Source organism: Galleria mellonella, unplaced genomic scaffold (genome assembly GCF_026898425.1).
Source record: "Galleria mellonella isolate WM207_F2 unplaced genomic scaffold, CSIRO_AGI_GalMel_v1 utg96, whole genome shotgun sequence".
In the NCBI taxonomy this organism is placed as follows: domain Eukaryota; kingdom Metazoa; phylum Arthropoda; class Insecta; order Lepidoptera; family Pyralidae; genus Galleria; species Galleria mellonella.
Genome location: NW_026442179.1, coordinates 3,393,749 through 3,421,272, shown reverse-complemented (window position 1 = coordinate 3,421,272; position 27,524 = coordinate 3,393,749). Strand labels below are relative to the sequence as shown.

The 27,524-nt window shown below is 31.5% G+C and overlaps 1 protein-coding gene across 2 annotated transcripts; it reads right to left on the bottom strand.

Annotated features, from left to right (window-relative positions):
- Positions 1-6,992: 6,992 nt before the first annotated feature.
- Positions 6,993-26,720, bottom strand: LOC113523317 (ATP-dependent translocase ABCB1-like). 2 transcript variants are annotated; one of them, XM_026909237.3, is made up of 23 exons: positions 26,446-26,720; positions 21,683-21,743; positions 20,601-20,879; positions 20,421-20,521; positions 19,989-20,160; positions 19,745-19,916; positions 19,533-19,657; positions 18,961-19,185; positions 18,442-18,567; positions 17,305-17,508; positions 16,537-16,707; positions 15,947-16,136; positions 15,531-15,613; positions 15,277-15,435; positions 14,430-14,534; positions 13,634-13,795; positions 12,947-13,150; positions 12,230-12,471; positions 10,946-11,102; positions 9,628-9,822; positions 8,646-8,852; positions 7,818-7,964; positions 6,993-7,289 (listed from the first exon to the last, which is right to left on the bottom strand). In XM_026909237.3, the coding sequence occupies exons 1-23, from the start codon at positions 26,526-26,528 to the stop codon at positions 7,095-7,097; spliced, it is 3,765 nt and encodes a 1,254-aa protein (XP_026765038.2). In that variant the 5' UTR covers positions 26,529-26,720; the 3' UTR covers positions 6,993-7,094. The 2 variants fall into 2 exon arrangements, with proteins under 2 accessions (XP_026765038.2, XP_026765039.2); XM_026909238.3 differs by lacking the exon at positions 26,446-26,720 and adding an exon at positions 25,290-25,570.
- Positions 26,721-27,524: the final 804 nt, after the last annotated feature.

Here is a 27,524-nt window from a genome sequence, read left to right as displayed (position 1 = left end):
CGCCTTTGTTTACTCTGCACCAATATCTCATCATATGCAGTTGCTCAGGCCCTTCTGATGCACTCTTTGAGTTGCAAATGGCAAGCGAGTCTTAGTAAAAACATGTGTATGTTTATTGAATTGAATTGAAATCATTTATTTATTTATTTTTTTTATTTATTTACACTTTATTGCACCAAGTAAAGAGAGAGATAACAAATACAGTAAATATTAATGAGAAGTGATACAAAAGGCGGCCTTATCGCTAAGCAATCTCTTCCAGACAATCTTTGGGTAGAGGATATTGAGAAAAAGACAAAGAGTAGGTGGCGCACTATTACATAAATATTATCATATACAGATACATACATACATATATACTCATACATATATAATATATACACAATTAAATATATATATAACACACACATACTTAACAGCACACATACATTTATTTGCTGGAATAATGTACATTTTTATAGGTGTTACATTACAAGGAATTTAGTCCAATCTTATTCTGCCGCACTGTAGGCGTGTAAATATTAAAACTTATTATACAAAAAATAAAAATACTTTTATCATAATAAGTCTGAGTCGTCAGGAATGGCAACGCATGGGGGGTATTAGAGGCGAAACAATATACTCTGTTATGTCCGTGGTACTGCTCATGTCTATAGGCGACGGTCATCATTTTCCATCAGGTGGGCCGTCAGCTAGTTTGCCATTATAAGTTGTATAAAACAATAAAATACTTAAACATTATCAACATTAAAGCTATTTCTGGATAAATGTTTCGCCCACGATACCCCCCATGCGTTGCCATTCCTGAGGACTCTGGTGTTATTTCTCTGTACTCTGTAAATTCATGCCATATCCCACCCTTCAAACCGAAACACAGCCATGCAAACACAAGTGCTTCACGTTTGAAACACGAATGGGACAGAGGTACCCAAGCAATCGACTTTTGTACAAAGTCTCCCTCTGGTAAGTTCGTATTTCGTTCGTCTCCGAATTTTCGGACCGATTTTCATGGTAGGCGGGCTGATTGTCTAAGGTCGTTAGATTTATGTGTTAAGCATGGGAGCTCATTCTAAATACCCCTATTTGCAGTTATTTAGCAAGAGTTTCAAAGGTCTCATCAAATAAGTAAATGTTTGATATATGTGTAGACACATTCAGAAATGTGCGGGTTCTGTAGAAACGTTGTGATAAATGTATTTACGTATGTGCGTTACGAATACGAGGCTCCTAATTTTTATCTTCTATACTTATAATAAATCTGTAGAGAGGTCAATTCTGTACATGAAATATATTTCCAAAATAACAATCAGGGGGTGATTAGTGATCGATACTGATGCCATAAATGTAATCAGTAAAATTTTTGTCTGTCTGTCTATCTGTCTATATGTTCGTTATAGAAACAAAAACTACTCGACGGATTTTAACGAAACTTGGTACAGTTATTCTTTATACTCTTGGGCAGGTTATAGTATACTTTTCATCACTACTACTACGCTACGATCAATAGGAGCAGAGCAGTGAAGGGAAATGTGTCTGTTACATCAAAACCACTAAACCATGAGGATGGACATAGGCTACTTATTTTATGAAAAACGACAGAAACGCGGACGAATTCGCGGGCAACAGCTAGTATTGCTTAATAATGTATTTGACGTAATAAAATAATATTAAGATGTATCTTTTATGTATATTTACACCATTAAACACTTTTGTGTCTTCCGTTCATTATATTAGAGTTTAAATTAAGTTTGTGTTATTGTAACATTCCTTAATTACGAGTACTTATTTTGACGTTACAAATAAATTGTTTGATTAAAAATCGATACTTAATATGTGAATATTGTGTAACAATATGTTATAAATATTATTTATTAACTAATACTACAAATGTTGTCCGTGTGGTTCCAGCATAGAATAGGCCACCTCTTTTCCGTGGGGTTTTTTTTTATACAACTAAGAATGGCAAACAAGCTGACGGCCCACCTGATGGAAAGTGGTAACCGTCGCCTATAGACATGGGCAGTACCATGGACATAACAGAGTGTACTGTTTCGCTCATGATACCCCCCATGCGTGGCCATTCCTGAGGACTCAGGTGTTATTCCTTTGTAACCTGTAAATTCACGCCATATTGGGATATGGCGTGAATTTACACCTTTCAAACTGAAACACAGCCATGCAAACACAACTGCTTCACGGTAGAAACATGAATGGGACAGAGGTACCCAAGCAATCGAGGGAGGAAGAGGGATGGGCAGCAGCGTCCCTCTTAAAATATCTCTAAGGCCTGACCGCGGTTCCCAATCTACCTGCCAAACTTAGCAACTACTGGTAACCCCGCCCCCCCAAAGGGTAGGCTTATGTTCAGCAGTGGACAGTTAAAGATATGATGATGATTATAAATGTGAAAGTGAGTCTGTTTGTTACCTTAAAGCGCCTTAACGGCTTAATTAATCGCTATGAAATTTGGTATACACGTATTGTATGAGGTGGAGAAGATTATAGGCTACTTTATATCTCGGTCAGTGAATATATCCCGGTCACGCAGACAAAGTCGCGGGTAAAAGATAATTAATTATAAAAATTTGTTAATAATGTACTTTTTTATGTAACTTAGAATGGCAAACAAGCTGATGGCCTTCCTGATGGAAAGTGGTAACTGTCGCCTATAGAAACCAACAGCGTCATGGATGCCACTAGATACTGAGACTGACTGGATACTGGACACTGGATACTGTAATGCCCATAAGTTGCTATTGTTTTGAGGACTATAGTGTTATGTATCCATAACCTGTAATTTCGTGACGTACCCTGTAATTATTCTATTATGTATTTTTTTTTTTTTTATACAACTTAGAATGGCAAACAAGCTGACGGCCCACCTGATGGAAAGTGGTAACCGTCGCCTATAGACATAAGCAGTACCATGGACATAACAGAGTATACTGTTTCTCCCATGATACCCCCCATGCGTTGCCATTCCTGATTACTCAGATGTTATTCCTCTGTACCCAGTAAATTCACGTCATATCCCACCCTTCAAACAGAAACACAGCCATGCAAACACAACTGCTTCACGGTTGAAACACGAATGGAACAGAGGTACCCAAGCAATCGACTTTTGTACAAAGTCTCCCTCTGGTAGTGTGATTCAAGCGTAGGATGTGCGGTAGCACATCTTATGACACCCACAGGAAAGGAACGGGTACGTTCCTTTCCTGTGGGTGTCATAAGAAGTGACTAAGAAAACTTAATAGTCAAGGGAAGAGATAGTCAGCAGCATCTCTCTTAAACCATCACCAAAAGCATAACTGCGGCTACCAGCCCGCTTGCCAAGCGTGGCAACTACTGGCAAAACCCCCCTAACAGGGGAAACCTATGTACAGCAGTGGTTGGTAACGGCTGATATGACGATGAAAATCCGATATTTTTACCGCCATATCCCATCTTTCATACCGGAAAATAACCATGCAAGCATAGCTGGTTCACGTCAGAAACACCGGTAAATGGTACGTTTCTCTCTGGTAAACTGAGGGCCTACCATGAAATATTTTCCGAAATTTCGGAGACGAACAAAATAGAAATTTGACGTTAAAATTATACATGCCGTTTTTTAATTACTAAAAATATTAAAATATCGTTCCTCTGGACTATTAGGATAGGATTTTTGATGAATGAAACGTTAAACTCCATTTACTGGGTCGATTTAGGTACGAACAAAAACACGAAATTGAGTCCGAAAATTCTGAATTTCATTTCATGGTAGGCCCCCTGTTTCTTAATTTTAAATATTATTAATCAATGTTGATATAAAATGCTGTCAAATTGATTTATACCATAATATACCATGTTAGCTGTGATTTGCTCATTGCTGAATGAAGGCTATAGAATATGTTAGAGTATTTTGCCAGTATTTGCCATGCTTGGCATGGCGTTCTATGGAGAAATTTTTATTTCGCTGTCGACGATGATCATCTGAAATGATGAGAATGATAAAATTCGAGATCAAGATTTGATTATTATATTCTTCACCTGTTTATATTATTTTTTTTACTATGTAATGTTATCTAAATTACCTACTTGTACTTTATCTTTAGGTTTATTTTGTTCAATTTCTCTAAATAATAGATCTGTAGGTAATACAGATCTATCTTTATAGACTAATAATTAGAATTATGGAACAACGATGGCATATCAAATAACAATTAGCGATAAATCCTCCACTTCCCATTTGCGAAGCTAAGCTACTACTGAGTTAAACTCAACTAATTGAATCTTAGTCTGAGTTAAATATGTTAGATATTAGATACGTATATATATATATATATATATATATATATATATATATATATATATATATATATATATATATATATATATATATATATATAACACTATTTATTTGTAAAATAAATGTTATTATTAACACTGTTATATTGTTCGAGAAAAGACCATATTCCTTTTAAAATGGCCAGCAGAATACCTGCAATGCCAATGGTACGGCGGCGGTAGTCACTTACCATCAGCTGCGCTATATGCTAGTTTGCTCCTTGTTTTTTAAAAAAAATATTTTGGAAAAACTTTCGTAATTTTTTTAATAGTAGTTTATTTTGGTAAGCAATTACTTTTATTAATCATGGCAAGCAGTCTTTTAGTGACAATAATATATAATATATATAGATAATTTGTTTTCATATGAGTTAAGGTACATTTTTTTTTTAATTTTTTTTATAACTTAGGCAAACAAGCTGACGGTCCACCTGATGGAAAGTGGTAACCGTCGCCTATAAACATGAGCAGTACCATGGACATAACAGAGTATACTGTTTCGCCCATGATACCCCCCATGCCATTCCTGTGGACTCAGGTGTTATCCCTCTGTACCCAGTAAATTCACGCCATATCCCACCCTTCAAACCGAAACATAGCGATGTAAACACAACTGCTTCACGGTAGAAACACGAATGGGACAGAGGTACCCAAGCAAACGACTTTTGTACAAAGTCTCCCTCTAGTAAAATCTATCTCTATATATCTGTATTGTACAGTACATATGAAGAAATTTTCTTAAAGGCCCCAATACATCAGCAAAATACGCGCTGAAATCCCAATATCGAATCAATCATAAATGCATAGAATAGTTAACCGTGCGCCGCTGGCGCGGTAGAACCCTTTATTAAGGGCAGGTTATTTGCTCACCCACATTGTAACGAGCTCAATAGTATTGCCACTTAATAAAACTGGAGTGCTTTAGGCGATGTTTTTGCATTCTCAACGGGAGCTTGTTTGCATTTTTGACTGACAATTAGTGGCTGGATATTAACATTCGTTACACTATTAGCTGATTTGTGTTTGTACAATGTCGCGGTGTTAGGTGTGTTTATTTATTGACCACATAAATAATTTACGATTTTCTTCTAGAAAAAAAAAATACGGACATTAGTCGTAACAAAATCAGTTATTCTGTTTAAAATTAAACTAATGAAACTATTTTGATATTTCAATGGGATCAATCCGAAAGTATATTTTATTAAATAAAAAAAAATTAAAACATGGTTTGTATTATTTTGATATTTCATTGGGATCAATATGAAAGCATATTTTATCAGATAAGAAATAATAATCTTCAAATACGATTTATATTATTTAGATATTTTATTGGGATCAATCTAAAAGCATATTTTATCAGATAAGAAATAATAATCTTCAAATACGATTTATATTATTTAGATATTTTATTGGGATCAATCTAAAAGTATATTTTATCAGATAGAAAATAATAATTTTCAAATATGATTTATATTATTTAGATATTTCAATGGGATCAATCTGAAAGTATATTTTTCAAATAAAAAAAAAATATAATTTGATTCATATATGACGAAGTTATGAGGAAACAAACATAAAAAATACAACCGAATTGAAGAGCTTCTCGTTTTTTTAAAGTCGGTTGAAAATATTTGGTACAAAAGGCGGACTTAATGCTATATATATAAACTGTAACCTGGGTAATTAGAAAAGCTGAAAATGAAATTTCATATGCTAATTGACTAAATACAATTATGGAGCGGCCTAAGATTGTAAGTGCTTTCGTGGAGATACTGAATACTGTTTCAGTAAATAGAAAATACATTAAAATTTTAGTATGATTTATATTAAGCAAACATACCCACAGAAACACCGTTTTCAATTACGACAAAGGTAGTTATTTTAATGAAAAATAAACCACTGAACCGATTTTGATAATTTTTCTATATGACCAATCTGTAAGTATAGATATTTTAATTTAAAAACATCTTAACCGGTTTTATTAATATTTCTATAAGACTAATATGTAAGTATCAGGTTATGGAATGAGCTCCCTGCCGAGGTTTTCCCAAGAGACTACAGCATGGGTTCTTCAAAAGGGGGTAAAGAGGTTTCTTCAGGGTCGGCAACGCGCGCGTAATACCTCTGGTATTGCAGGCGTTCATAGGCTATGGTAATCGCTTACAATAAGGTAATAAACATAAAAAAAATACAAATGAATTGGGAATCTTGATTACCTCTGTCATATTCTTATAACTAGCGTGAACAATAAAGAATAATAAAAAAATATTTTTGAAGGAGGTTGAAAATCATCCATCAATGTCATCGTGAAAAGTGACACACAGACACACGCTTGTGTTTATGTCTGTGGCATGGACTTTACAGAATATACTGTGACACCTTCAGTACTTCTTATGCGTTGCTATTCCCGACTGCTATGGTGTTTTGCTTCAACACCTTTCAAGCCCAAATACAGTCATGTCAGAACAGTTGCTTGGAGTTTGAAATACGTCTGTCCCAGACGTATTCAAACAGACGATTTTTGTATAAAAGCTTCTATAGATCTCGTAAAGGTACTGGCAATGCAAGCACGTTATAAATTAATATAATATAAGACTAATGGATATTGTCGTCATCATAAGTTTACTTGTTAAATTAAAATATGATCAAATAAGTAAAAAAATGTTTAATATTTTATAAAACACACTTACACTTAAAAGTAATTATTCTATTATACTACTAAATGTAACATTAAAATCTCTTATTTTAATATTCACACTGTTCATTCAACTATATCCTTTTTTATTCAAATTATAATAAATTCCTTTTAGTTCTAACAGTTCGTTGTGTTTGCCTTTCTCGACGACCTGCCCCTCGTGGATAACGCAGATGACGTCTGCATCACGAACTGTACTCAGCCTATGTGCAATCATAACGCATGTGCGTCCTGCTTTTGCAGCATCAAGCGCCTCTTGTACCACCTGTAATAACATTGTTTATTTTTCAATCAGTATGAATATGTTCAATCGAATTGAAAAAGATCAATCGATTTGAAAGGTTCAATCAATTAAAAAGGTTCAATCGATTAAAAAGAATATTGATCCTTTATCCTCAAATCTTATCTTTAAATTAATCCTTAAATCGATTGCGGTTTATCAATATGATCGCTTTTTACATATTTTACAAAAGGAACAGGTTCTCAGTTTAACTTATTATATGATTGTCAAAAAATGAAGCGCAATGTATTCAGGATTCATATATGCATGTGAATTTCTTCATTTCCATTTCAAATGTCTGAACAGAAATGGATCTCATTAGAATTCTCACAGAATCCTGTATGATAGTAGCTATATTAAAAAAAAAATACGATTAGTTTTTTCATGGCAGAGGTAGTTGCAATTTTTTTATTTAAGGTGCAGAATGTACTTGTTTGTATGTATTTTTCGTTAGTTTTGAATTAAATTTGTTTTTAATTATAAAAAAGTATCGTATCGGTATAATACTTGTACCTTTTCACTCTCTGTATCGAGAGCACTGGTCGCCTCGTCAAGTAGTAACATTTTTGGCCTTCTGATGAGAGCTCTCGCTATAGCGACCCTCTGTTTTTGACCACCGGATAGCTGTGTGCCTTTAGATCCAATGTTTGTATCATATCCCTAAAAATGAATCAATTCCAATGAGGTTCAAAGTCGGCGTATTACTAATTTTATGCATATGGTTTAAGAGGTTATTTATTTATAAATATTATTTTTAAACTTTCTATTCTTTTTTTAAATATGTCTATATATATGTGCAGCAATAAGTTTTATAACGTTACTCTGTTTATTGTTTCCGATAATTGTTTCGACTTTGTTTTTAATTTTTTTCTGCGGTTCGTAGTGCGAGACGAAACACTACGATGACAAGCACCGTACTTACTCTAAAGAAGACTTCCGGATGAAGTAGAAACAATTATCGGAACCGAGAAAATAAGTTTACAAAATTCCTATTATATATAACGTTCTATTACATATAACGTAACGACAGATAGGCTTATAAATATTTTAAAGACAAGCGATGCTCCATAAGACGGAGTGAAGAAGTGTCATAGAAAAGTTGCTGGATGCAAAAGGCGCAAGATTGTATTTCGATAAAATATGTGAATAAACTGTATTCAGTAGGTGGTCGATACATGGGTTGAAATGACAATGATAAAAATTTTTGAAACATGAGTTTAAAAATTAAAAGTTTTGGACCGTCAAAGTTTAGATCCTAGATTCACAGGAGCAAGTTAAGGTGAAATTTAATTGAACTATTACGGGATTATAAAACTATATTAAAGAAAAGAAAAAACTTACCGAAGGCAGTGACGTAATAAAATTGTGAATGTTCGCTTGTTTAGCTGCTGCAATGATTTCATCCATTTTAACTTTTCTCGTATTATCACCGTAGGCTATATTTTCACCAATGGTACGATCGAAAAGTACGGGCTCTTGTTGGACAAATCCAATTGGCCGCCTTGAATCTGTTAGGCGCAGTTTTGGTAATGGTATTCCATCTTGAGCCTAAAATATTCACGATTACTTACAATTACCAGAAGGAGACTACAAAAATTGCCTACTTTGGTACCTCTATCCTATTTGTGTTTCTACCGTGAAGCAATTGTGTATGTATGGTTATGTTTTGGTTTGTGAATGAAATTACAGGGTACAAAAGCATAACACTTTAGTTTCAGGAATAGCAAAGTTGTTATATCTATAGTACCATGTCTATAGATGATGGTTACCAATTTCCATCAGGTGGACCCTCAGCTTGTTTGCTATTTTAAGTACATAAAAAAGCAATTAAACTGAAATTATTACTTATTTCAAAAAATCCATAAAACAAGTATATAAGTACCAAATCATATAATTTTGAAATGACTTCAAAAAGAAGTTGGTTCTTCTTATATTTAAAAATCTCTCATAATATAATTAATATCGATATTCTGAATCGATTTAGTAAATCTTTACTACTTCTCTTTTTACTTTATTTTATTAGAGTTTACTTGCATACTTTGTTTCATATTAATTTTGTCTAATTTTATTATTTATTTTAGCTATTATAATATCATCAAGAAGATTAATAATATTTTAATACAGATAATATTAATAATTAAGTTCATGAAGTTTTAAACAAAAAATATATACTATATAGTAGGATATATCAGTATGTCAAACAATCGAATGTTTTAACCTTTTAAGAGTCAATCACACTAAAACTAAAAATTTAGACAAATGTCTTTGCATACTTTCACATATAATATTAAAAGTAAGTAGGTTTAGTACTTTTCACACTTACCACTATACCACTGTCTGGATCATAATATCTTTCAAGGAGTTGGATAACTGTACTTTTACCACAACCACTAGATCCGACCAAAGCTACAGTTTTACCTTGTTCTATTTCAAGATTCATATTATTTAACACTTGTATCAGTGGTCTAGTTGGGTATCTGAAATATACACTTTGAAGACTTGCTTCACCGGTACCTTTCTGGAATAGAATTAAAACGATTACATTATAATTTTGTCTATGATTATGATAAAATTAATGTTTTTGAAACAATTATTTTAATTATTTATTTTTAATAATGTACATATTAATTCGACTAATATAATAAAATGGAAGAACTTATTTTTTTTTTATATTTTTGTTTGTTTTTTCTATAATTATAATAAAAGAAATGTTTTTAAAATAATTATTTAATTAATTTACTTTTAATATTGTTTATTATTACGTGTAATATAATAAAGTAGAACAGCTTGTTTGTTTGAATACGCCAATATGTGAAGCTATTAGTCGAATTTAATTCTTTCTGCATTTGATAGCTCTTTTCTTAAGGAAAGTTACGAGAATATAGGCTATTCAAAATTATGATACATCTACGGGCAAAGCCGGGGAATACAGTTAGTACACTTAGATAGATGATAGAGTAGCACTCAATGTTTTATCTTTAACTATCATATTCAATATTATAGTTGTAGGTATATTTTAATAATTAAAATTTTAAAAGTTATTCGAACAATGAATAAGTTTTTTATAAAAATGTTATATCTGTTACTTACAGGTTTTTTAAATTATTTAACAAGAACTAAGCAGTAAAGTTATAAAAAAGTGACGATTTAAACAAGGTTGTAAACAAGTGTATTTAAATAAAAAAATATTTCTATTCTATTGTTATTCTATTCTAATAATTTCTAAATTTTTGCTGAACTTTATAATATTAAGTATTGTTTGCATTTTTTTATATAATACCATATAACTTCACTTTTTAATTAATTAATTACTTTATTTTCTGAAATCTAATTTTACTAGGATCTATAATGATTTGAATCGATAAATATGGAATGAATGTTCGTATTAAGACGACTTGTTGGTCAAATGGCTTAATAAACCGCTTTACTTTCCAATGGTCATGGGTTCGATTACCGCACAATAGAAACATTTGTATTTATGTGTATAAGCGTTTGTATTTACAAAAAGTATTTCTATCACTTGTTTAGTACCTATAGTACAAACTTCGCTTAGTTCGGAACTAGATGGCGCTGTTTGTAATGTTCAGTTTTAGTATTTATTTATTATAAAAAAATACAATATAAAACAAAAATGAACTTACAAATCCACCCACAGGATGTGCAGGATCAGCTATTTTCGATTGTCTATTAAGTAAAACAACAATACGTCCCGCCGCTTTTAGTCCTTTTTGGAAATTTGGCGCGAAAGCAAACGCTTGAGCGGCAGTAGCTGCGCCCATCAACAGGGCTTGGGCAGATCTGAAATTTACCAAACATATATTATTGAATATATATTTACATGTATTATTGTATTTACCGTATTGTCTCGGCATAGAATGTGCCACCCTTTCCCATGGGTGTCGTAGGAGACGACTAAGGGACGGCGACAGACGGGCAGCAGCGTCCCTCTTAAAATATCTCTAAAGCCTGACTGCAGTTGCCATTCCATCTGCCAAAACGGTGACACGACGGTACAGCAAAAAGTGGACGATTAAGGGCTGATATGATGATGATGATGATTGCATTTATCATCATCATATTAAGAGATAGATATCGACCAATTCTTTAGTGTAGGCCTCCTTCGACGACGGGAGGACAGTTTGCGACCGTGTAAAATATGTTTTCAACTCGATTCATTCGTATCTATTTTCTTTTTTACGTTTATTACCTCAGTTCAGATCCTCGCTAATCGCTGGTTTTTATTGTAAATAAATTTGGCAGGAAATGGGATCCAGAATAATAAAATAATCGAAAACAAAAAGCCGTATATAAAAGTGCATGTATTGTGTAAAAAACAAAAGAACATTTAACGAAACAAAAGAATAACAAAAAAGGACTTTACAATAATGAAATAGTTTAATATTACAATGTTTCTGTTCGTATTGAACAACCGCATAACTCTGTTAGTTTAAATATTGTGGTACAAGTCATTTATTAATTAATAGCTGTATACCGCAGCTTCACTTGCGGGACTTATAACATAGTGTCCTATGTGCTAAATTAGGATATAATTTAGCCGTGTATCAAATATTATTCAAATCCGTTCAACGGTTTTTGCGTGAAATAGTAACAAACAAACATCCATCCTACCAACGCTGTAACTGTGCTTCAGTATATTCCCGGCATAGAATAGATCATACTTTCCTTTCCCGTGGGTGTCGTAAGGTGCAACCAAGGGAGGTCGAGTGATCGATGGCAACGTCCCTCTTAAACCATCCCTAAAGCCTAACTGCGGTTGCTAATCCACTTGCCAAGCATGGCCACTACTGGCAAAGCCCCTCAATAAAAAGGCTTATGTTCAGCAGTGAACAGTTAAAGGCTGATACGACGATACATCCATCCATTCATCGTTACGAATAATAATATTAATAAGATTCTGAACTTACTTTAAAATCAGTTCGTAATCAACACCATCATAAATAATTAGTGTGCCTCCATAGTACAACGCTGCGGCATAAACGAAATTGAAAAGGCCTCGTGAGAGACCGAAGACTATTCCCCGGAAATGTGTCGAACGGTTTGCAAGTGCCAGGGCAGGCTGTAGCTGTTTAGCGTATTCCTGTCGGAACGCCTCCTCTCTACCAAGCGACGCCACCGTCCGGACATTCGATACTGCTTCTACAGCAATCTGTTGGAAATATAATTATTTACGAATATTTTTAATATTACATTTGTTGAATACAATATAAAATAGTTAACTGCGATATTAGAGTCATCTGGTGATCTTGTGATAGGCGAGATCTTAAATTTTGTTGTTACAAAGATTCTAAATATAGATATTTACATTTTATAATGTTTTTAAGGAAATAACTGTAAGTCTTTGAATTTCATTGTCTGAAAATAAAAAAATAGACAAGACAATAGTTACGTTTCTTAACAACCATTTATTACACATGGTAGACGTAATACCTAAAGATATTTTCTACCAGTCAATCATGGTGCAAATATGGCACTAATCAAAAATATCGAATAAATATAAATGAAAAAATATAGATAAATAGATATGCTTAATTGAAAACAACTTTATATAAATATAAACAAAATCATATTTATATTATATTTAAATAAATATACAAAGCAGATGATGATGTATGTATAACTACCTTTGAACTAGCTTCCATAGTTTTAGCCGCTCCAAAAGATTCAGCGCTGACCATTCTCCCTTCCTTGTATAAAATGGCTGCCATAATTGGTGCAAAAGTAAATGCAACCAATCCCACTCGCCATTCGTAAAATAGAGCTAAGCCCAAGGCAAATCCAAAGGTACCCAGCGCTTGTAAGACGGTACCAATTCTTTGTCCGGTTGCCTTTAATTAAATATTACAATGTAAAAATTATTGATATATTGTATATAAGTCTATAGTTTATAACAGACGGGATATGCTGCGGTTGGCTGCAGAAATATTTTCTTCACTGTTGGCATGCATCAGTTTTACTCATAAGCTAGTTAAAACGTCAAAAAGGCAGTTTATCGAAATTCTAAAGGGTATACTTTAGAGAGCATACATAGTAACATAGTCTTATCTTGCCATCTCCCTTCTATCACCATTGAACTATATGTCGAATACTGGGATATCATACTTACGTTGTGGAAGCTTCGCATATTAGCACGAAGCAATTCGCCACTTCGTTTCTATTGCATATTTGTAAGGAATGGAATACTCTTTCTGCTTCAGTGTTCGCGTTTCTCAAATGATCGCGTTAATTTTCGTTTCTTGTAAACCATAAACAATGCACAAGAGTCTTAAAGTTAATAATTATAAAACTAATTATAAAATCAGTAATCTTACGCCTTGCACAGCAGCTGCTTCTCCAGATAGCTTAGCGCAAAGAGCTCCTGTCGAATTATTTTTATCGTCATAGAAACCGATCTCTTGTTGCAACAATTTTTGAAACATTAACCGTCGAAGGCGTTCCGTTAAATGTTCTCCCGCTATTCCGTAGAAGAATACCTGAAATTATTATTTGTATATTCATTAATGTCGTTATACTCGTGGACCGGTGTTGTTTGTAGGGACTAGTCTATACAGGAATTGATTGTACAGTTTTTATCAATATGATGTTTGAGATAGTCATTGTTTCCAATAATTTTTTTTAATGTATGTAAACTCAAATTTTGTTTAAAATGAGCAACAGCAGATTTTCTTGCTCGTTCTTCTCAGTTGAAATTGTATTTCTGATTGGGTGATAGAATTGTAAAAAAATGAATATTTCAGAATACTTTTAATTAAGTACCATCATTATTATATTAGTTACTAACTGTCTTTTGTCAAACATAGCTCTCCCCTAAATTCTACAATAAGGAATAGTCCCGAGCTAAAAGACTGGCGGCCGTTCACTCCTGGTATTTGTCATTGGGAGGTTTTTCTTGTAGTTGTCATCCTTGGCAGATGGATTGGCAACCGCAGTTACGTTTTTGGTGATGTTTTAAGAGGGACGTTGCTGCCCATCCCTCGACTTTTACTCGAATAAAAATATTTTTTATTTATTTCAATCAAAGTAAAGTAAAATAATGATGTAGAATAATTAAAAACAATAATTAAATGTTACAGTAGGTTTTATAGGTATGTTTTGTAGGTATGTTACCGTTATAAAGTTTGTGATCCCTGAAAATACCCCAACTCCAACAAATATCAGGGCATATTTTCTAACTTCAGCGGCAACCTCATCCTCATTTTCGTTTGATAGTACCTAAAATATTAATTCGATGTTAATATTATTCTTTAGTTATTAGTTAATATCCATTATTATTATTATGTATTTTAATTTCATAGACCTCACTGTTACAAGGAATTAATTTTTTATTCCAAATATTTATTTTTAAAATCGTATTTCAAATACTAGATTTGTCTTTTTTTTATACAACTTAGAATGGCAAACAATCTGACGGTCCACCTGATGGAAAGTGGTAACCGTCGCCTATAGACATGAGCAGTACCATGGACATAACAGAGTATACTGTTTCACCCATGATACCCCCCATGCGTTGCCATTCCTAAGGACTCAGGTGTTATTCTTCTGTACCTAGTAAATTCACGCCATATCCCACCCTTCAAACCGAAACACAACCATGCAAACACAACTGCTTCACGGTTGAAACACGAATGGGACAGAGGTACCCAAGCAATCGACTTTTGTACAAAGTCTCCCTCTTGTCTCATTATTATCTGTCAAATTTTAAAAAATGCCTTGAATTTCTAAATATTGGATGATGTTGTTGTAATCCCAAACGCAAATTATTCGGTATATGGAGACAGAGACAATAAGAATTGAATAGGAATTTTTCTTTCAGAAATTTTGAAATTGATAGCAACATCAGCATACGATTGCCATAAAACTGTTACTATATGACATTGAATGTTGTTTACTTCTTACTCTATTAAAAGATCCTAAATTAATAATTAAATACAGTCACAATTTAAAATATACTTACACCAACAAAGTCACCGAGTATAATTGCTAGGACAGGCATAGCAAAACCGCTCATGAGGGAACAGACGCTAGCTGCAGTGACAGACTTCCATTCGGGTTTATTAAGTTTAATCACTTCCCAGAACGATATGTCTGGGACGTGTTCTTCTTTATCTTTTTCCTGTAGAGAAATTAAACAAATGCTTTAATTACAAAATATAATTTAAAGGGATCATAAAGATACTTTTGTTTTATTTTGACATCGACAAAACTCACATTCATTTTCTCTTCGACATATTCGTCTTCGTCATCTTTGTTGCTTCTTACAGAAAGTTCACGAGTTAAGTTAGGCTTTTCAACTGTAAATTAATCATCATTAAATACTATATATATGTTAGTCAGATATTACAATATTAGCCCAGATTCTCGTTACACTAATAGCGCTCTCATTAGATCTAAGGAAATACTCTACTGTGGAACTGTTAGAAATCAGAGCACAACTCAAAAGATGAGACATTGATTTTGTTGTTGGTTTCGAAGTTGCACATTGCTGTATATAGATTGTACCTGCAGCGATCCATCTGGTTTCAGAGGCAGTTCAAACATTTCGAATTAAATGAGATAAAAATCAAGGCAAGGCAATGATTAATAGAAATTAATACACAAGTTTTAGATATTGTACGTTATCATACCGTTATCAATGTCTGCACCCGGAGCTGATTGCATCATAATCATGTCATAATAGTGGCCTTTTTTCTTGATTAACTCCTCGTGATTACCAACTTCTACAACGGTTCCGGCTTTAAAAACATAAATTACATCGACATTTCTTATTGTGGAAAGTCTATGGGCTACCACAATAGTAGTTCGTCCTTCTTGTGCCTAAAAATTAATAAATTTTGATGAGTACATGAATCTTAGGATTAGTCCTCTTATTAAAAAATTCTGCGCCATAGAAATCAAATAAAGAACACCTGGAAATTTCGAGATGTTCGTTATTTATTATCTCAGTATTATCAATATCGAACTAAATATTATACGAATAGAACTTATGTAGTTGACATAAAAAACGTGTACATTACGCTATGGTGGAATTTGACGATTAGAATAACGAATAGCATTAAAGTAATATTGTAGTTGCATGTCTCTGATTAAGGGTCCCGGATAGTCTTGTAACTATTCGAGCATTCTCGACAAAAAGACACAGATAAGTTAATTCAGTTATTATTTTTCCAATAAAATATAGTTTTGTTACTACAAATATATTTGTTATTATCGATACCTTGTCAAGTGCTTTCTGTACTTTTGCTTCAGATGCGTTATCTAATGCACTAGTGGCTTCGTCCAGAAGAAGTATACGTGGGTTGCGAATCAGTGCACGTGCGATGGCAATACGTTGCTTTTGACCACCAGATAAAGATGCTCCTCGCTCACCCACCAGCGTATCGTAGCCCTATAAATTTTAGATTTTCCTTACATGGTATTATGACTTCCCATGTAAATTGGCTAGATTTATAGGTCAAAAATCTTATTACACATCATAAAGTGGCAAAGTATGAAAAACAAAACTGAAGATTAAGACCGTTTATCATCAGACGGGCTATATGCTTGTTTGCTTTGTTCGTGGTATAAAAAAAAAGATTCGTATATTTAAAAGAATATAATGAAACACTCAAAATGAAATTAGAAACAGTCAAAACATTTTCGATTTGTACTACTACTCGTATTAGATATTAGTACAAGTTTTTATATGTTTTGTTGTTATGGTATAAATCAATAGAACTTAATGAAAGGCAGCCAAGTTTTGCTAAAATTATTAACAACTCGAACGATTCAATCAGTTAATAAATTTTTTATTTGTGCCATTATTGGATATCAGTAAATTATTTGTTTGTTTAAATTTTCATAAAAAGTTATTTCAAATGGAGTACAGAAACAAAATAATCAATTAAGGTATAAGATGATGAAAGTAGAAAGATTTATTTTAAGTATTTGAACAATGAATAGTTGAAATATAGATGACGATTTTGCATGTTACATTTGCACTTACATTTGGTAATTTCATAATAAACTGGTGAGCGTTTGCTTGTCTTGCGCATTGTTCTATTTCAGAGTCTGTGGCGTCCTCGCGACCGTACCGAATGTTTTCGCGTATTGTAGTATTGAATAGTACAGGTTCTTGGCCCACTAAGCCAATTTGCTCGCGAAGCCAACGTACTGATAGATGTCGAACATCATTGTTATCAATGCGAACCTGTTAAATATTTTTATGTTTTAATATAATAAATATTCAAGGAAACTTTAGCCTAAATGCCCTTAAATAATCTGCATGATTTAAAAATATTACATTATCTTTGAAATTTTTACGTACTATAATTATTGTTATCGCAATTTTTGATAACATTTATTGTATAAAAGACGTACTATAAAACAATTTACGATTTAATCACTAAATGGATAAGAAAATAGTTTATCTATTGTTGCTGCTTTTAATGTATGTATAAAGAAATTGAAGATCATGAAAGTCATAATATTATAATTTATAGTGTGACTAATACCATAATACTAATACCATATAAAAGGTTAGTAGCTATGTTATTATTATCTATGCACGTTTAATTATAATATAATGATTTAATTATAATGATAACTCATAATTTATGTATAAAAGACAGTAGGTCTAATATATAAAATTCTCGTGTCGCGATTTTTATGTTATTATTATCTATGCACGTTTAATTAAAATATATTCAAAGATAACTCATACTTTATGTATGACAAGTTATGAAAAGACAACAGGTAATATATTATATAAATAATATTAAATATTTTTGTAACATTAATTGTCATTGACGATAAGAATTAATATAAAATACATAGGTAAAATTTAATGACTGTGAATGACTTTGTCATGTCAATTATAAAATTATTATTATTAATCTTTACTTCCGTGGTACTAAAACTAAAGTAATAACTTTACTACATTATTAAATATTAAAATCAAGTATAAGCGAATAATAATAACATATTATGGAGTCAAAGTACTATCAATTTGTAGGCGCAGTTCATGTCTTTAAGCGACGGTTACCGCTTTCCATCAGGTGAGCCTAAACTATCTCAAGTTTGTATAAAAAGGAAAATTATGAGAAAATGTATACAATAACTTCTATTTTGCAACAATACTTACATTTCCATCAATTACATCGTAGTATCTAGATATAAGCTGTATGATTGTAGATTTTCCACAGCCTGAATGGCCGACTAAGGCAACCGTTTGTCCATGTTTCACCGTCAAACTGACCCCTTTTAATATCTGTCACAAAATATTTAAGAATTATTACATATTTTGACCTGCTTCTAATATTTATAGCTCTAGTATAAAGATTTATACTAATTTTATTGTTACTAATGTTGTTTTTAAAGTAGTTTTTACAGGAACCAAAAAGGGATTTTCTATAAAGTTAACATGAGTATTTTTCTCACCATTATCATCGTCGTCATTGCGTTTGTATTTCTGCTGTTAAGCAGCTGTTCCTGCATTGCTATGTCTTTGTTTTTATTATATTATAAAATAACTATTTAGTCTGAATTGCCATCAGTGTTGTTCATTTATGTATAACAGTTATTTTACATTAGATGGACTCTACATGTTTACATTCATTTCAAGTCGTGCAAAATAAATCTTATTATTGTCAGTTATACTTACAGGAATATCAGGTCTTGAAGGATAATGGAAAAATACATTATTCAGCTCAATATTTCCTTTGATAGTTTTCGGTACAGTGCCTTGGTTTAACAACGGATTGATAGTTGGTACATTATCGATTAAATTAAATATTTGCGCGCCGGCGCCACTAGCCATACCAAACACTTCCATCAAAGTCGATGATATTCCAAAGTTTGCCGAACCCATCATAACTCCAAAGAATACCTATTCATGTAAACACGCAAAAAAAAATTAACTATTTGCAATAATAATAATAACTAAATTACACTTTTATTATTGTGGAAATATAATGCTCGCAACAAATTTTTGCAGATCGTTTATGTGTGCTTTTTTAAATAGTATAAAATTAATAATTTTAACGTAAGAAAATATAAATAATAGTTTTATGTATATAATATATCATAAATATTACAACAATTTTTAGTGACAAAATGTAGTGTTTCCAATTTATAACAATATATTTTGATATATTACTTTGAATGAAAATTAGTTCTTTTTTGAAACGAGATAATTAGTCTTGTTTTTTTTTTATTGGGCACATGTTTACTTACAGCAATCATGTCCGATATTTCATAATCATCTTCAACTATTAATTTATATCCAAACCAGAATGACATAGCGTACGCGCAGAAAATACAAAAGAATAGAGTTCCCATCGCCAATCCGTTGAATAGTCCTAAAATAAATGCAAGTTTTTAACTTAGTGACACAGTTATATTTTTTATTGCTCTAGAAATATTTATTTCTATCTACGTTTCTTTACCTTTTTTTATATTAATCTGTCTGACTGTTTGTATATGATCTCCATATCGATCTAGTTCTTTTTCTTGTCCACTAAATGCATATACTGTTCTCACTGATGATATTACTTCTTCTGCTATATTACCAGCTTTACCAGATGCGACTGCTTCTTTTTTTGATAATTTAGATGCAACCTTAAATGTGATTGATAATGTACAATTTTGAAAAACTATAAACAGAGACAAGAATTTGGATGAAAATATTACCACTCCAGCTACTCCGACGAGAAGTAATGTAACTGGAAAAGATATTAAACATAACAATGCAAGTTTCCATCCTTTTACAAGGGCCATAATAATAGAGCTGAGAAATGCTGCTTGATAAAAAAGGAATGTTGCAAATTTCTCCCCTATGCCATCCTCAAGTTTTACTACGTCACTGAAAAATACAAACATAATTCAATTTGATATTAGAACTAGTAGATTTATATTTCTCATTATAAATTAATTTTTAATGGTTGTGGGATTTCATAGGCCTTTTATTTTTGTTCTACGTAAATGCTCTTTTTTAGAGGCCGAACTTCCGAATATTATAAATTTCTATAGTCTACTTTACTTTAATGTAAAGTATTCTAATTAAAGAATTGTGGTAATTGTGATGTTAGTAATTCATGTCGTCCTAATAAAAATATTTCTTACCTGGTCATCTTCGATGCAAAATCTCCAGTTTTATGTGTATCGAAATATTCAAAGTCTTGGTTTAGAGCTGCTTTTAAATATTCCTGCCGTACTTTGTATATCTGTTACATAAAAATATTAAGTTAATTGATAGAAATATTTGAATAATCTAAAATCAATTATAAAATATATGGCACTGACCTGATTGTATGCTGCTTTATTCATTAGAACAGTTGCTGAGTATGAGAGAATTACTACCAATGCTCCAACAACACTATTCCATATAGCAAAAGATTTGATTGCTGATAAAAAGCCATCGTCATCAGGAAAACCAGCATCAATAGAAAATTTATAGAGGACCATATTTTCTAATAGTGATGCAAAAAGAATGGTATTGATTGGCATAGAACAACCACTTGCTATAGAAAATAATAAAGCCACCGTAATATAAATTTTATCTTTCTGAGTTGCATATCTGAACTGTAAATAGAAATTATACATTAATATTTGTTATAAGTCCGTGTGGTCCCAGCATAGAATAGGCCTTCTTTCCTTTTCCGTGGGTTTTTTAAGAGACGACTAAGGGAGGGCGAGGAATGAGCAGCAGTATTCTTCTTAAAGCATTTTTAAAGCCTAACTGCAGTTGCTAATCCGCCTGCCAAGTATGGCAACTACTGGCAACACCCTCCCCTATGGAGGAGGTTCATGTTTAACAGCAGACAGTTAAAGGCTGATATGATGCTGCTAGAAAGCCGTAGTCATTTTTTAAGGTTTTAATGGACATTTTATTTTATTTTTGTAAGAAACAATAAAATTTGTTTGTGAGTGATTTTATTATATAAATAAACAAATTTAAAAAATATTAGCAATAAAGTGAAAAAATATATATTTCTTTCTATTACATAATTTAATATATTTCCTGTTTATAGAAAATCACTTTAATGATGAAATATTAAATTAATTAAAACTAATTAAATTCGCATTTTGTTTTATTAGGAAAAAGTATTATCATCATCATATTAGCTGTCTGCCTACTGCTGAACATAGGCCTTCTCTTTAGAAAGTTTTACTGGTAGTTGCCAAGTTTGAAAGGGGAGATGACAACCGCAGTTAGGCTTTGGTGATATTTTAAGAGGAACACTGTTGTCCATCCCTTGATTATTAATTTTCGTTAACCGCCTCTTATAAGACCCAGGGGTAAAGAAGGGGTGGTCCATTCTATACTGAGACTACACGGTAAAAGCATAAAATTAAAATCAAAAAGTATACAAAAGTATAATTACCAAAGTAAAAAAAGAGACACTTGGTACTTCTTCTGGTTTTTTATCGCCATCATCAGATGTGCTGTAACAAATAAAAATTAATTCACCTTTACATTATTAAGTATGTATGTATATCTAACCTGCTTCGTAGTAACAGTTAGTAAAATATTGATAAGATTGATGAGAATATGTCACAATTAGTCACAACATGTCTCAAACATGTTGTGACTGCAGTTTTTGTACAGATATAATCAAAGTAAACTTTATTTAGTAGATTCAGATTAAAAATATCTAGATTATACCACTGAGGTGGCAAACAAGTCTACGGTTCACCTGATGGTAAGCGGTTCTCATAGCCTATGCCTATGAACGCCTGCAATACCATGGGCATACCACGAGTGTATCAGATAGGAATTAATATTTATAATATATATATATATATATATATATATATATATATATATATATATATATATATATATATATATATATATATATATATATATATACCACCTTAATGGTATAAATAGAAAAGGTCTATATATCATCATTCAAAATATTTGATACTATACCCGATCTAAATATGTAATAATCTATAATACAAAATAAATAAAAACCAATTGCCGAATGTATGCAAGCGCCTCACTATAGAACGGCTTCACCTATTTGGGTAAGTGTTTTTTTTATTGCCTTTGTAATTATCGGGAATATTATATGGGATTTCGCGATGCTTTCTCTAAACCTATTATATATTAAATTTTAGCGAATGGAATACATTTATTATTACAACATAATATATTTCGTGACATATAAATATCAAATAATCTAATGATCTGAAGGGGAAAAGGATAATTAATAGGATAGTAATGGGGATTCGCAACCCTATTACTAGCAGTATACCCTATCAGGTCGACTTCCTCGCGGTTCCCCCTGGAAACCATCGCGATTGATTCATTGGTGAATTTGTCATGATGGCCTAATTGTTCTGCTTCACTTATCATCCTTCACTGGTGCCCCGCCAGTGTATATCGATAGCGCAGGCGGGGTCACTATTTCATTATCATCCATTAAAAAAATAAACTGTCCTCTAAAAAAAAGTGACCCACTTAATGAAAATGGTGTACTTGCTAACACTATTTAATGAGAATTCTGTGATTTTTTTTTTGATAGGTGAAAATGGAATGGTAGCCCCGCCTGCGCTAACGGGATACGCTAGCGGGGCACCAGTGAAGGGTGATAGACAACCATGATAGTTTCCAGGGGGAACTACGAGGAGGTTGACCTGGTTGGGTATATTGCTAGCAATGGGATTTTCAGTCTCCATTACTAACAATCCCTTTCCCCCCGATTTCTGTGATTTTCATTATCATTTTCATCATCAGGACCATTAAGTTATTACGTTTAATACAATAATGACGATTATTTATAAATGATATTCTGGTAAAAAAAAATTCGGTGTATATTAATCAATTTGCGTCATAGATCAAAATATTTCTTGCGATTGTTTTGAATTAAATCGCGCGCGCGAATAAATTGATTCAATGAATGGTTGTTAAGGAATCATTAAATGAAGCATGCGAGCATTAGAATGTGTAATGTACCAAAAGATTCGCGTATCAAAATTTAGGGTACAATCAGCGTCAGAAATATCATTAAATGATGCATTTTGTATTAATGATTAGTTTTAATTTCTAGTGGAAATTGAGAGTAAAAATGTCTTCGATTGAAAGGTGTTATATTTTAAATCATTTTGCCGTAAAAATTTTTTATGCAATTTAGAATGTACCAAATAAGCTGACTGTCCATCTGATGGAAAGTGGTAACCGTCGCCTATAGACATGAACAGTATCATGATGATTAATGGTTATATTAAACTCTGTGTTTTAATGGTATATTTGTTTTTCGATATATTTATTACAAAAATTAACCTTTCTCGTGCTATTACATTTTTTTTTTTATTTAAAACGATAAATTCGATCTTATGTTTATGTAGACTAGTATCATCATCTTCCTACCCTTATCCCAATCATTTGGGGTCGGCGTAATATGATTTTATCCATATTACAAAAAGATTTGGTTTTTAGTTTTACGACCGGCCACCTGCCTGACATCAACCCTCTTTGGGAATGCATTTGTTGGTGGTTTCCGCCACCTACGGTATGGAGGATAGGATTTAGGAAAAAAGGAAGGGAACGTTGGAAATGTGTAAAGGAAATTGGTGAATAAGAGGAATAAGGGATTCATGTGGGTGATTCATTCAAGTCTGTATAGACGTCACGAAAAGTTCTCAATTCGGTTGTATTTTTTATGCTTGTTACCTGTTATAACTTCGTCAGTTATAAACCGATTCGAAAAATTACAAACTGTTCACATAGAAGTTTTATCAAAACCGAATCAGTAGTCTAGTTTAATTTATACCATAGCCGAAGTAATTTTTTTTTATGGCCTATAGTTGCAAATTATTTTGGAATATTTATAAATTATTTTTTTAAATATCAAAGCAAATATTTTTTTGATTAAATTTTTAATTTATGCATCTATATATATATATATATATATATATATATATATATATATATATATATATATATATATATATATATATATATATAAATAATATATATATGCATAATATAGTTGAAAACGACGGGATACAACTTGTAGACATATATGAATCAAAATAAAGACATATATTTTCTTATTTTCTATTAGTTCTGGATATAATTGGTCTGTATATAGAATTTCATTATAACCCGGCAACTAATAACTATCCAAACACTTTTACGTACATTTAAAAATACAAGTAATAAAAAATTACAAATAAAAGAACAATAATCTTAATTTTACTATTAAAATACTATTTTACTTTTTTTTTAACTTATATTCGAGAGGCTTTCGTACGTGTAGCCAAAATCTACTTATGTAAGGAAATCAATGAAATAGATCATTTCTAGTTGTGATATTAAGATTAATTATAAACCAATTTTTAATTTCCACTTTCAGGAACACAACTTAGTAGGTTTTGAATGATGAATAAAGAAGCAGACCGCCAAAAATTCTAAAAACAACATAATTTTGGCTTCTATTGCTTTTGTTAAGAATCTCATATCAATATGTATCATTCATTTAATTATATAAATATATATTTATCAAGGATAATTTGTAAAGCCACTCAAACAAACTTGTATTTACATTTATAATAATATTACTCAATTGCTTACTCAAAACGAGTATCTTACTTAGTATACTTATAAATTTATATAGGTATATATATATATATATATATATATATATATATATATATATATATATATATATATATATATATATATAATAAATCTAAGTCAATAAAAACAATAATAATTTTACAAATTTTTGTTTTTCTTTTTGTATGTTTGTTCCTGCTAAAAGAAATAATTTTAGCAGGAACAAACATACAAAACCGAATATTTCACTTTTTGTTCCTCACATACCACATTTCACACTTCTGTTCCTGAAAGGCAAACTTAAAATCTGGTGTATATGTTTTATGTCTCACTCCCAAAATTCACATGTACGAGGTCCCAGGCTCTACAATTATTGTATATTAATATAATTTATTATAATTTATATTTATTTGTTTACTTACCTTTTATCATTTGAAGAAGTTTTCTTATTAGTATCACCATTGGACACTACATCAACACTATTCATTTTATATTTATTCTTCATTGTACTGTAGTGTCACCACGAGATAAAAATATATTATTTAAAGAAAAATACAATTAAAAAAAATATTTTATTAAACAAGATACAAGATTTCTTTTTCATTAAATTCTTATTTCTTTTTATTTTATATTTTATTGTTTTTATTTTTTATATGACACCGTTTAATTGTATACGATCGTGCCCGGTCCGTGTTGCTTTGAAACTGATATCAGTTATCATTTAGATAAATGATATGAACGAATTTTTATATCTAGTCCCCGATATCTACAATATATATAGATATATATTATAATCATGGTACTATGATGTTATCATGGTTTTAATTTGACTGTGTAACTACTACTTTATTTACTTGCATATAAATATATAAATACATTTATGGTTGCATGTATAAAATATCAAAATTATATTTACACTAATCTTGTTTATTATATTATGTATACGTCAATACATAGATACTGGTTATTTGTTTAGAATTATTTTGTTTAATTCCGCTACCATTAGTATGTGTACTGCCAATTTTGAAGAATAACTCCACTATTACTACATACAAATGTTAGTGGAATTAAACAAAATAATTCCAATCAAATAACCAGTGTTATTTACTTTAGTGTTATGTAACTTTCGCAAGATAAAACTTAGTTCAGTAAAATATATAAATAGATAGTTAGTTATATGATAGATAGTTATATGACGTTTTCTGTCTTTCTGTAGCGCAGTGAATGCATTATATTGTATAGGTGAGATTCCGGGTTCGATTTTCGGACAGACTAGTTTAGGAAAATATTTTTTTTGAAACCGTTTTCTATGATATGATTATGATGAAAATAATGATGATTACTAGATTGCCGTAGTAAGTTAAAACAAGTCTTAAATCCACTGAATCTATATAATAACTGTACTATGAGTAGATACAAAGTATTCTATACTCTAGGATTATGTTCTCTCAGTGGGCGAAATTTCATTTAAATCCAGTGGAACAAAAAATATGAAACAAATATTCGAACTTCGTAAATATCTTTAGGTAATTTCACAATTATACTATTAAAAGGATATAATTAAAAAAAAATACGTACCTTTCATCATTTGGCATTTTTTCCTTTTTACTATCACCATTAGTCACCACATGTACTTTATTTATTTCATATTTTTTCTTCATCGTTCTTCTCAACTTCACCACAAAAACGTAAATATATTAATGAAAGAATAATTACAATTTAAAATGTATAATTGATGAAAATTATATATAAAATAAGTAACTTGTCTCTTGTATACTGTATTTTATTGTTGCATTTCTTATATTACACGAATTAATTGAACACGGACGTCCCTGGTTTGTGCTGCTTTAAAACTGATATGGGCCATCATTTAGATAAATAATATCAACGTATTTTTATATCTAGTCGCCAATAAATATCTCTATACTGATGCTAATATAATTATTTTATCATGGATTTAATATGACATTGTGATTAATTCTTTCGGTTGTAATGTGTTCCTTATTATTTTTTGATTTTGATTAAAAATTATAGTTTAATGATTTTCATCAATTAATATATATTTTCCTCTACATAAAGTAATAAGGGATTTTTTCTAATCGTATATCCAATATATGTATATTCAGACATATTTTGATATTTAATAATTTGTATATCAGCCAATGACTGTTTACTGCTAAACATAGGTATCCTCCATACAGGAGGGTTTTGCCAGTAGTTGCTACGCTTGGCAGACGAGTTAGCAACTATAGTTAGGCTTTGATGATATATTAAGAGAGACGCTGCTGTTCACACTTTGATCATTAAGTTCCCTTAGTCGCCTCCTACGATACTTACGGGGAAGGGAGGGGTGGCCTGTACTATACCGGGATATTACAAACTTTCATCCTTATGCAATAATAGTTTTTGCCCGCGACTTTGCTCGCGTGAGATATTCGATTTTTAGAGGATTTTGTTTAGAACCATAACCCCAAATATAAAACTTCACGTGTCTAACTTTTAAATTGGTGAAATTCTATGTAAACTTTCAACCCCCTTAGGGGTTGAATTTCATAATTCCTTATTGTTGGCCCATGCTATATCAGGTATCTATTTTTAAATTTTCAAGATCCTAGATTCAATAGTTTTGGCTGTACGTTGACACATAAGTATGGGTC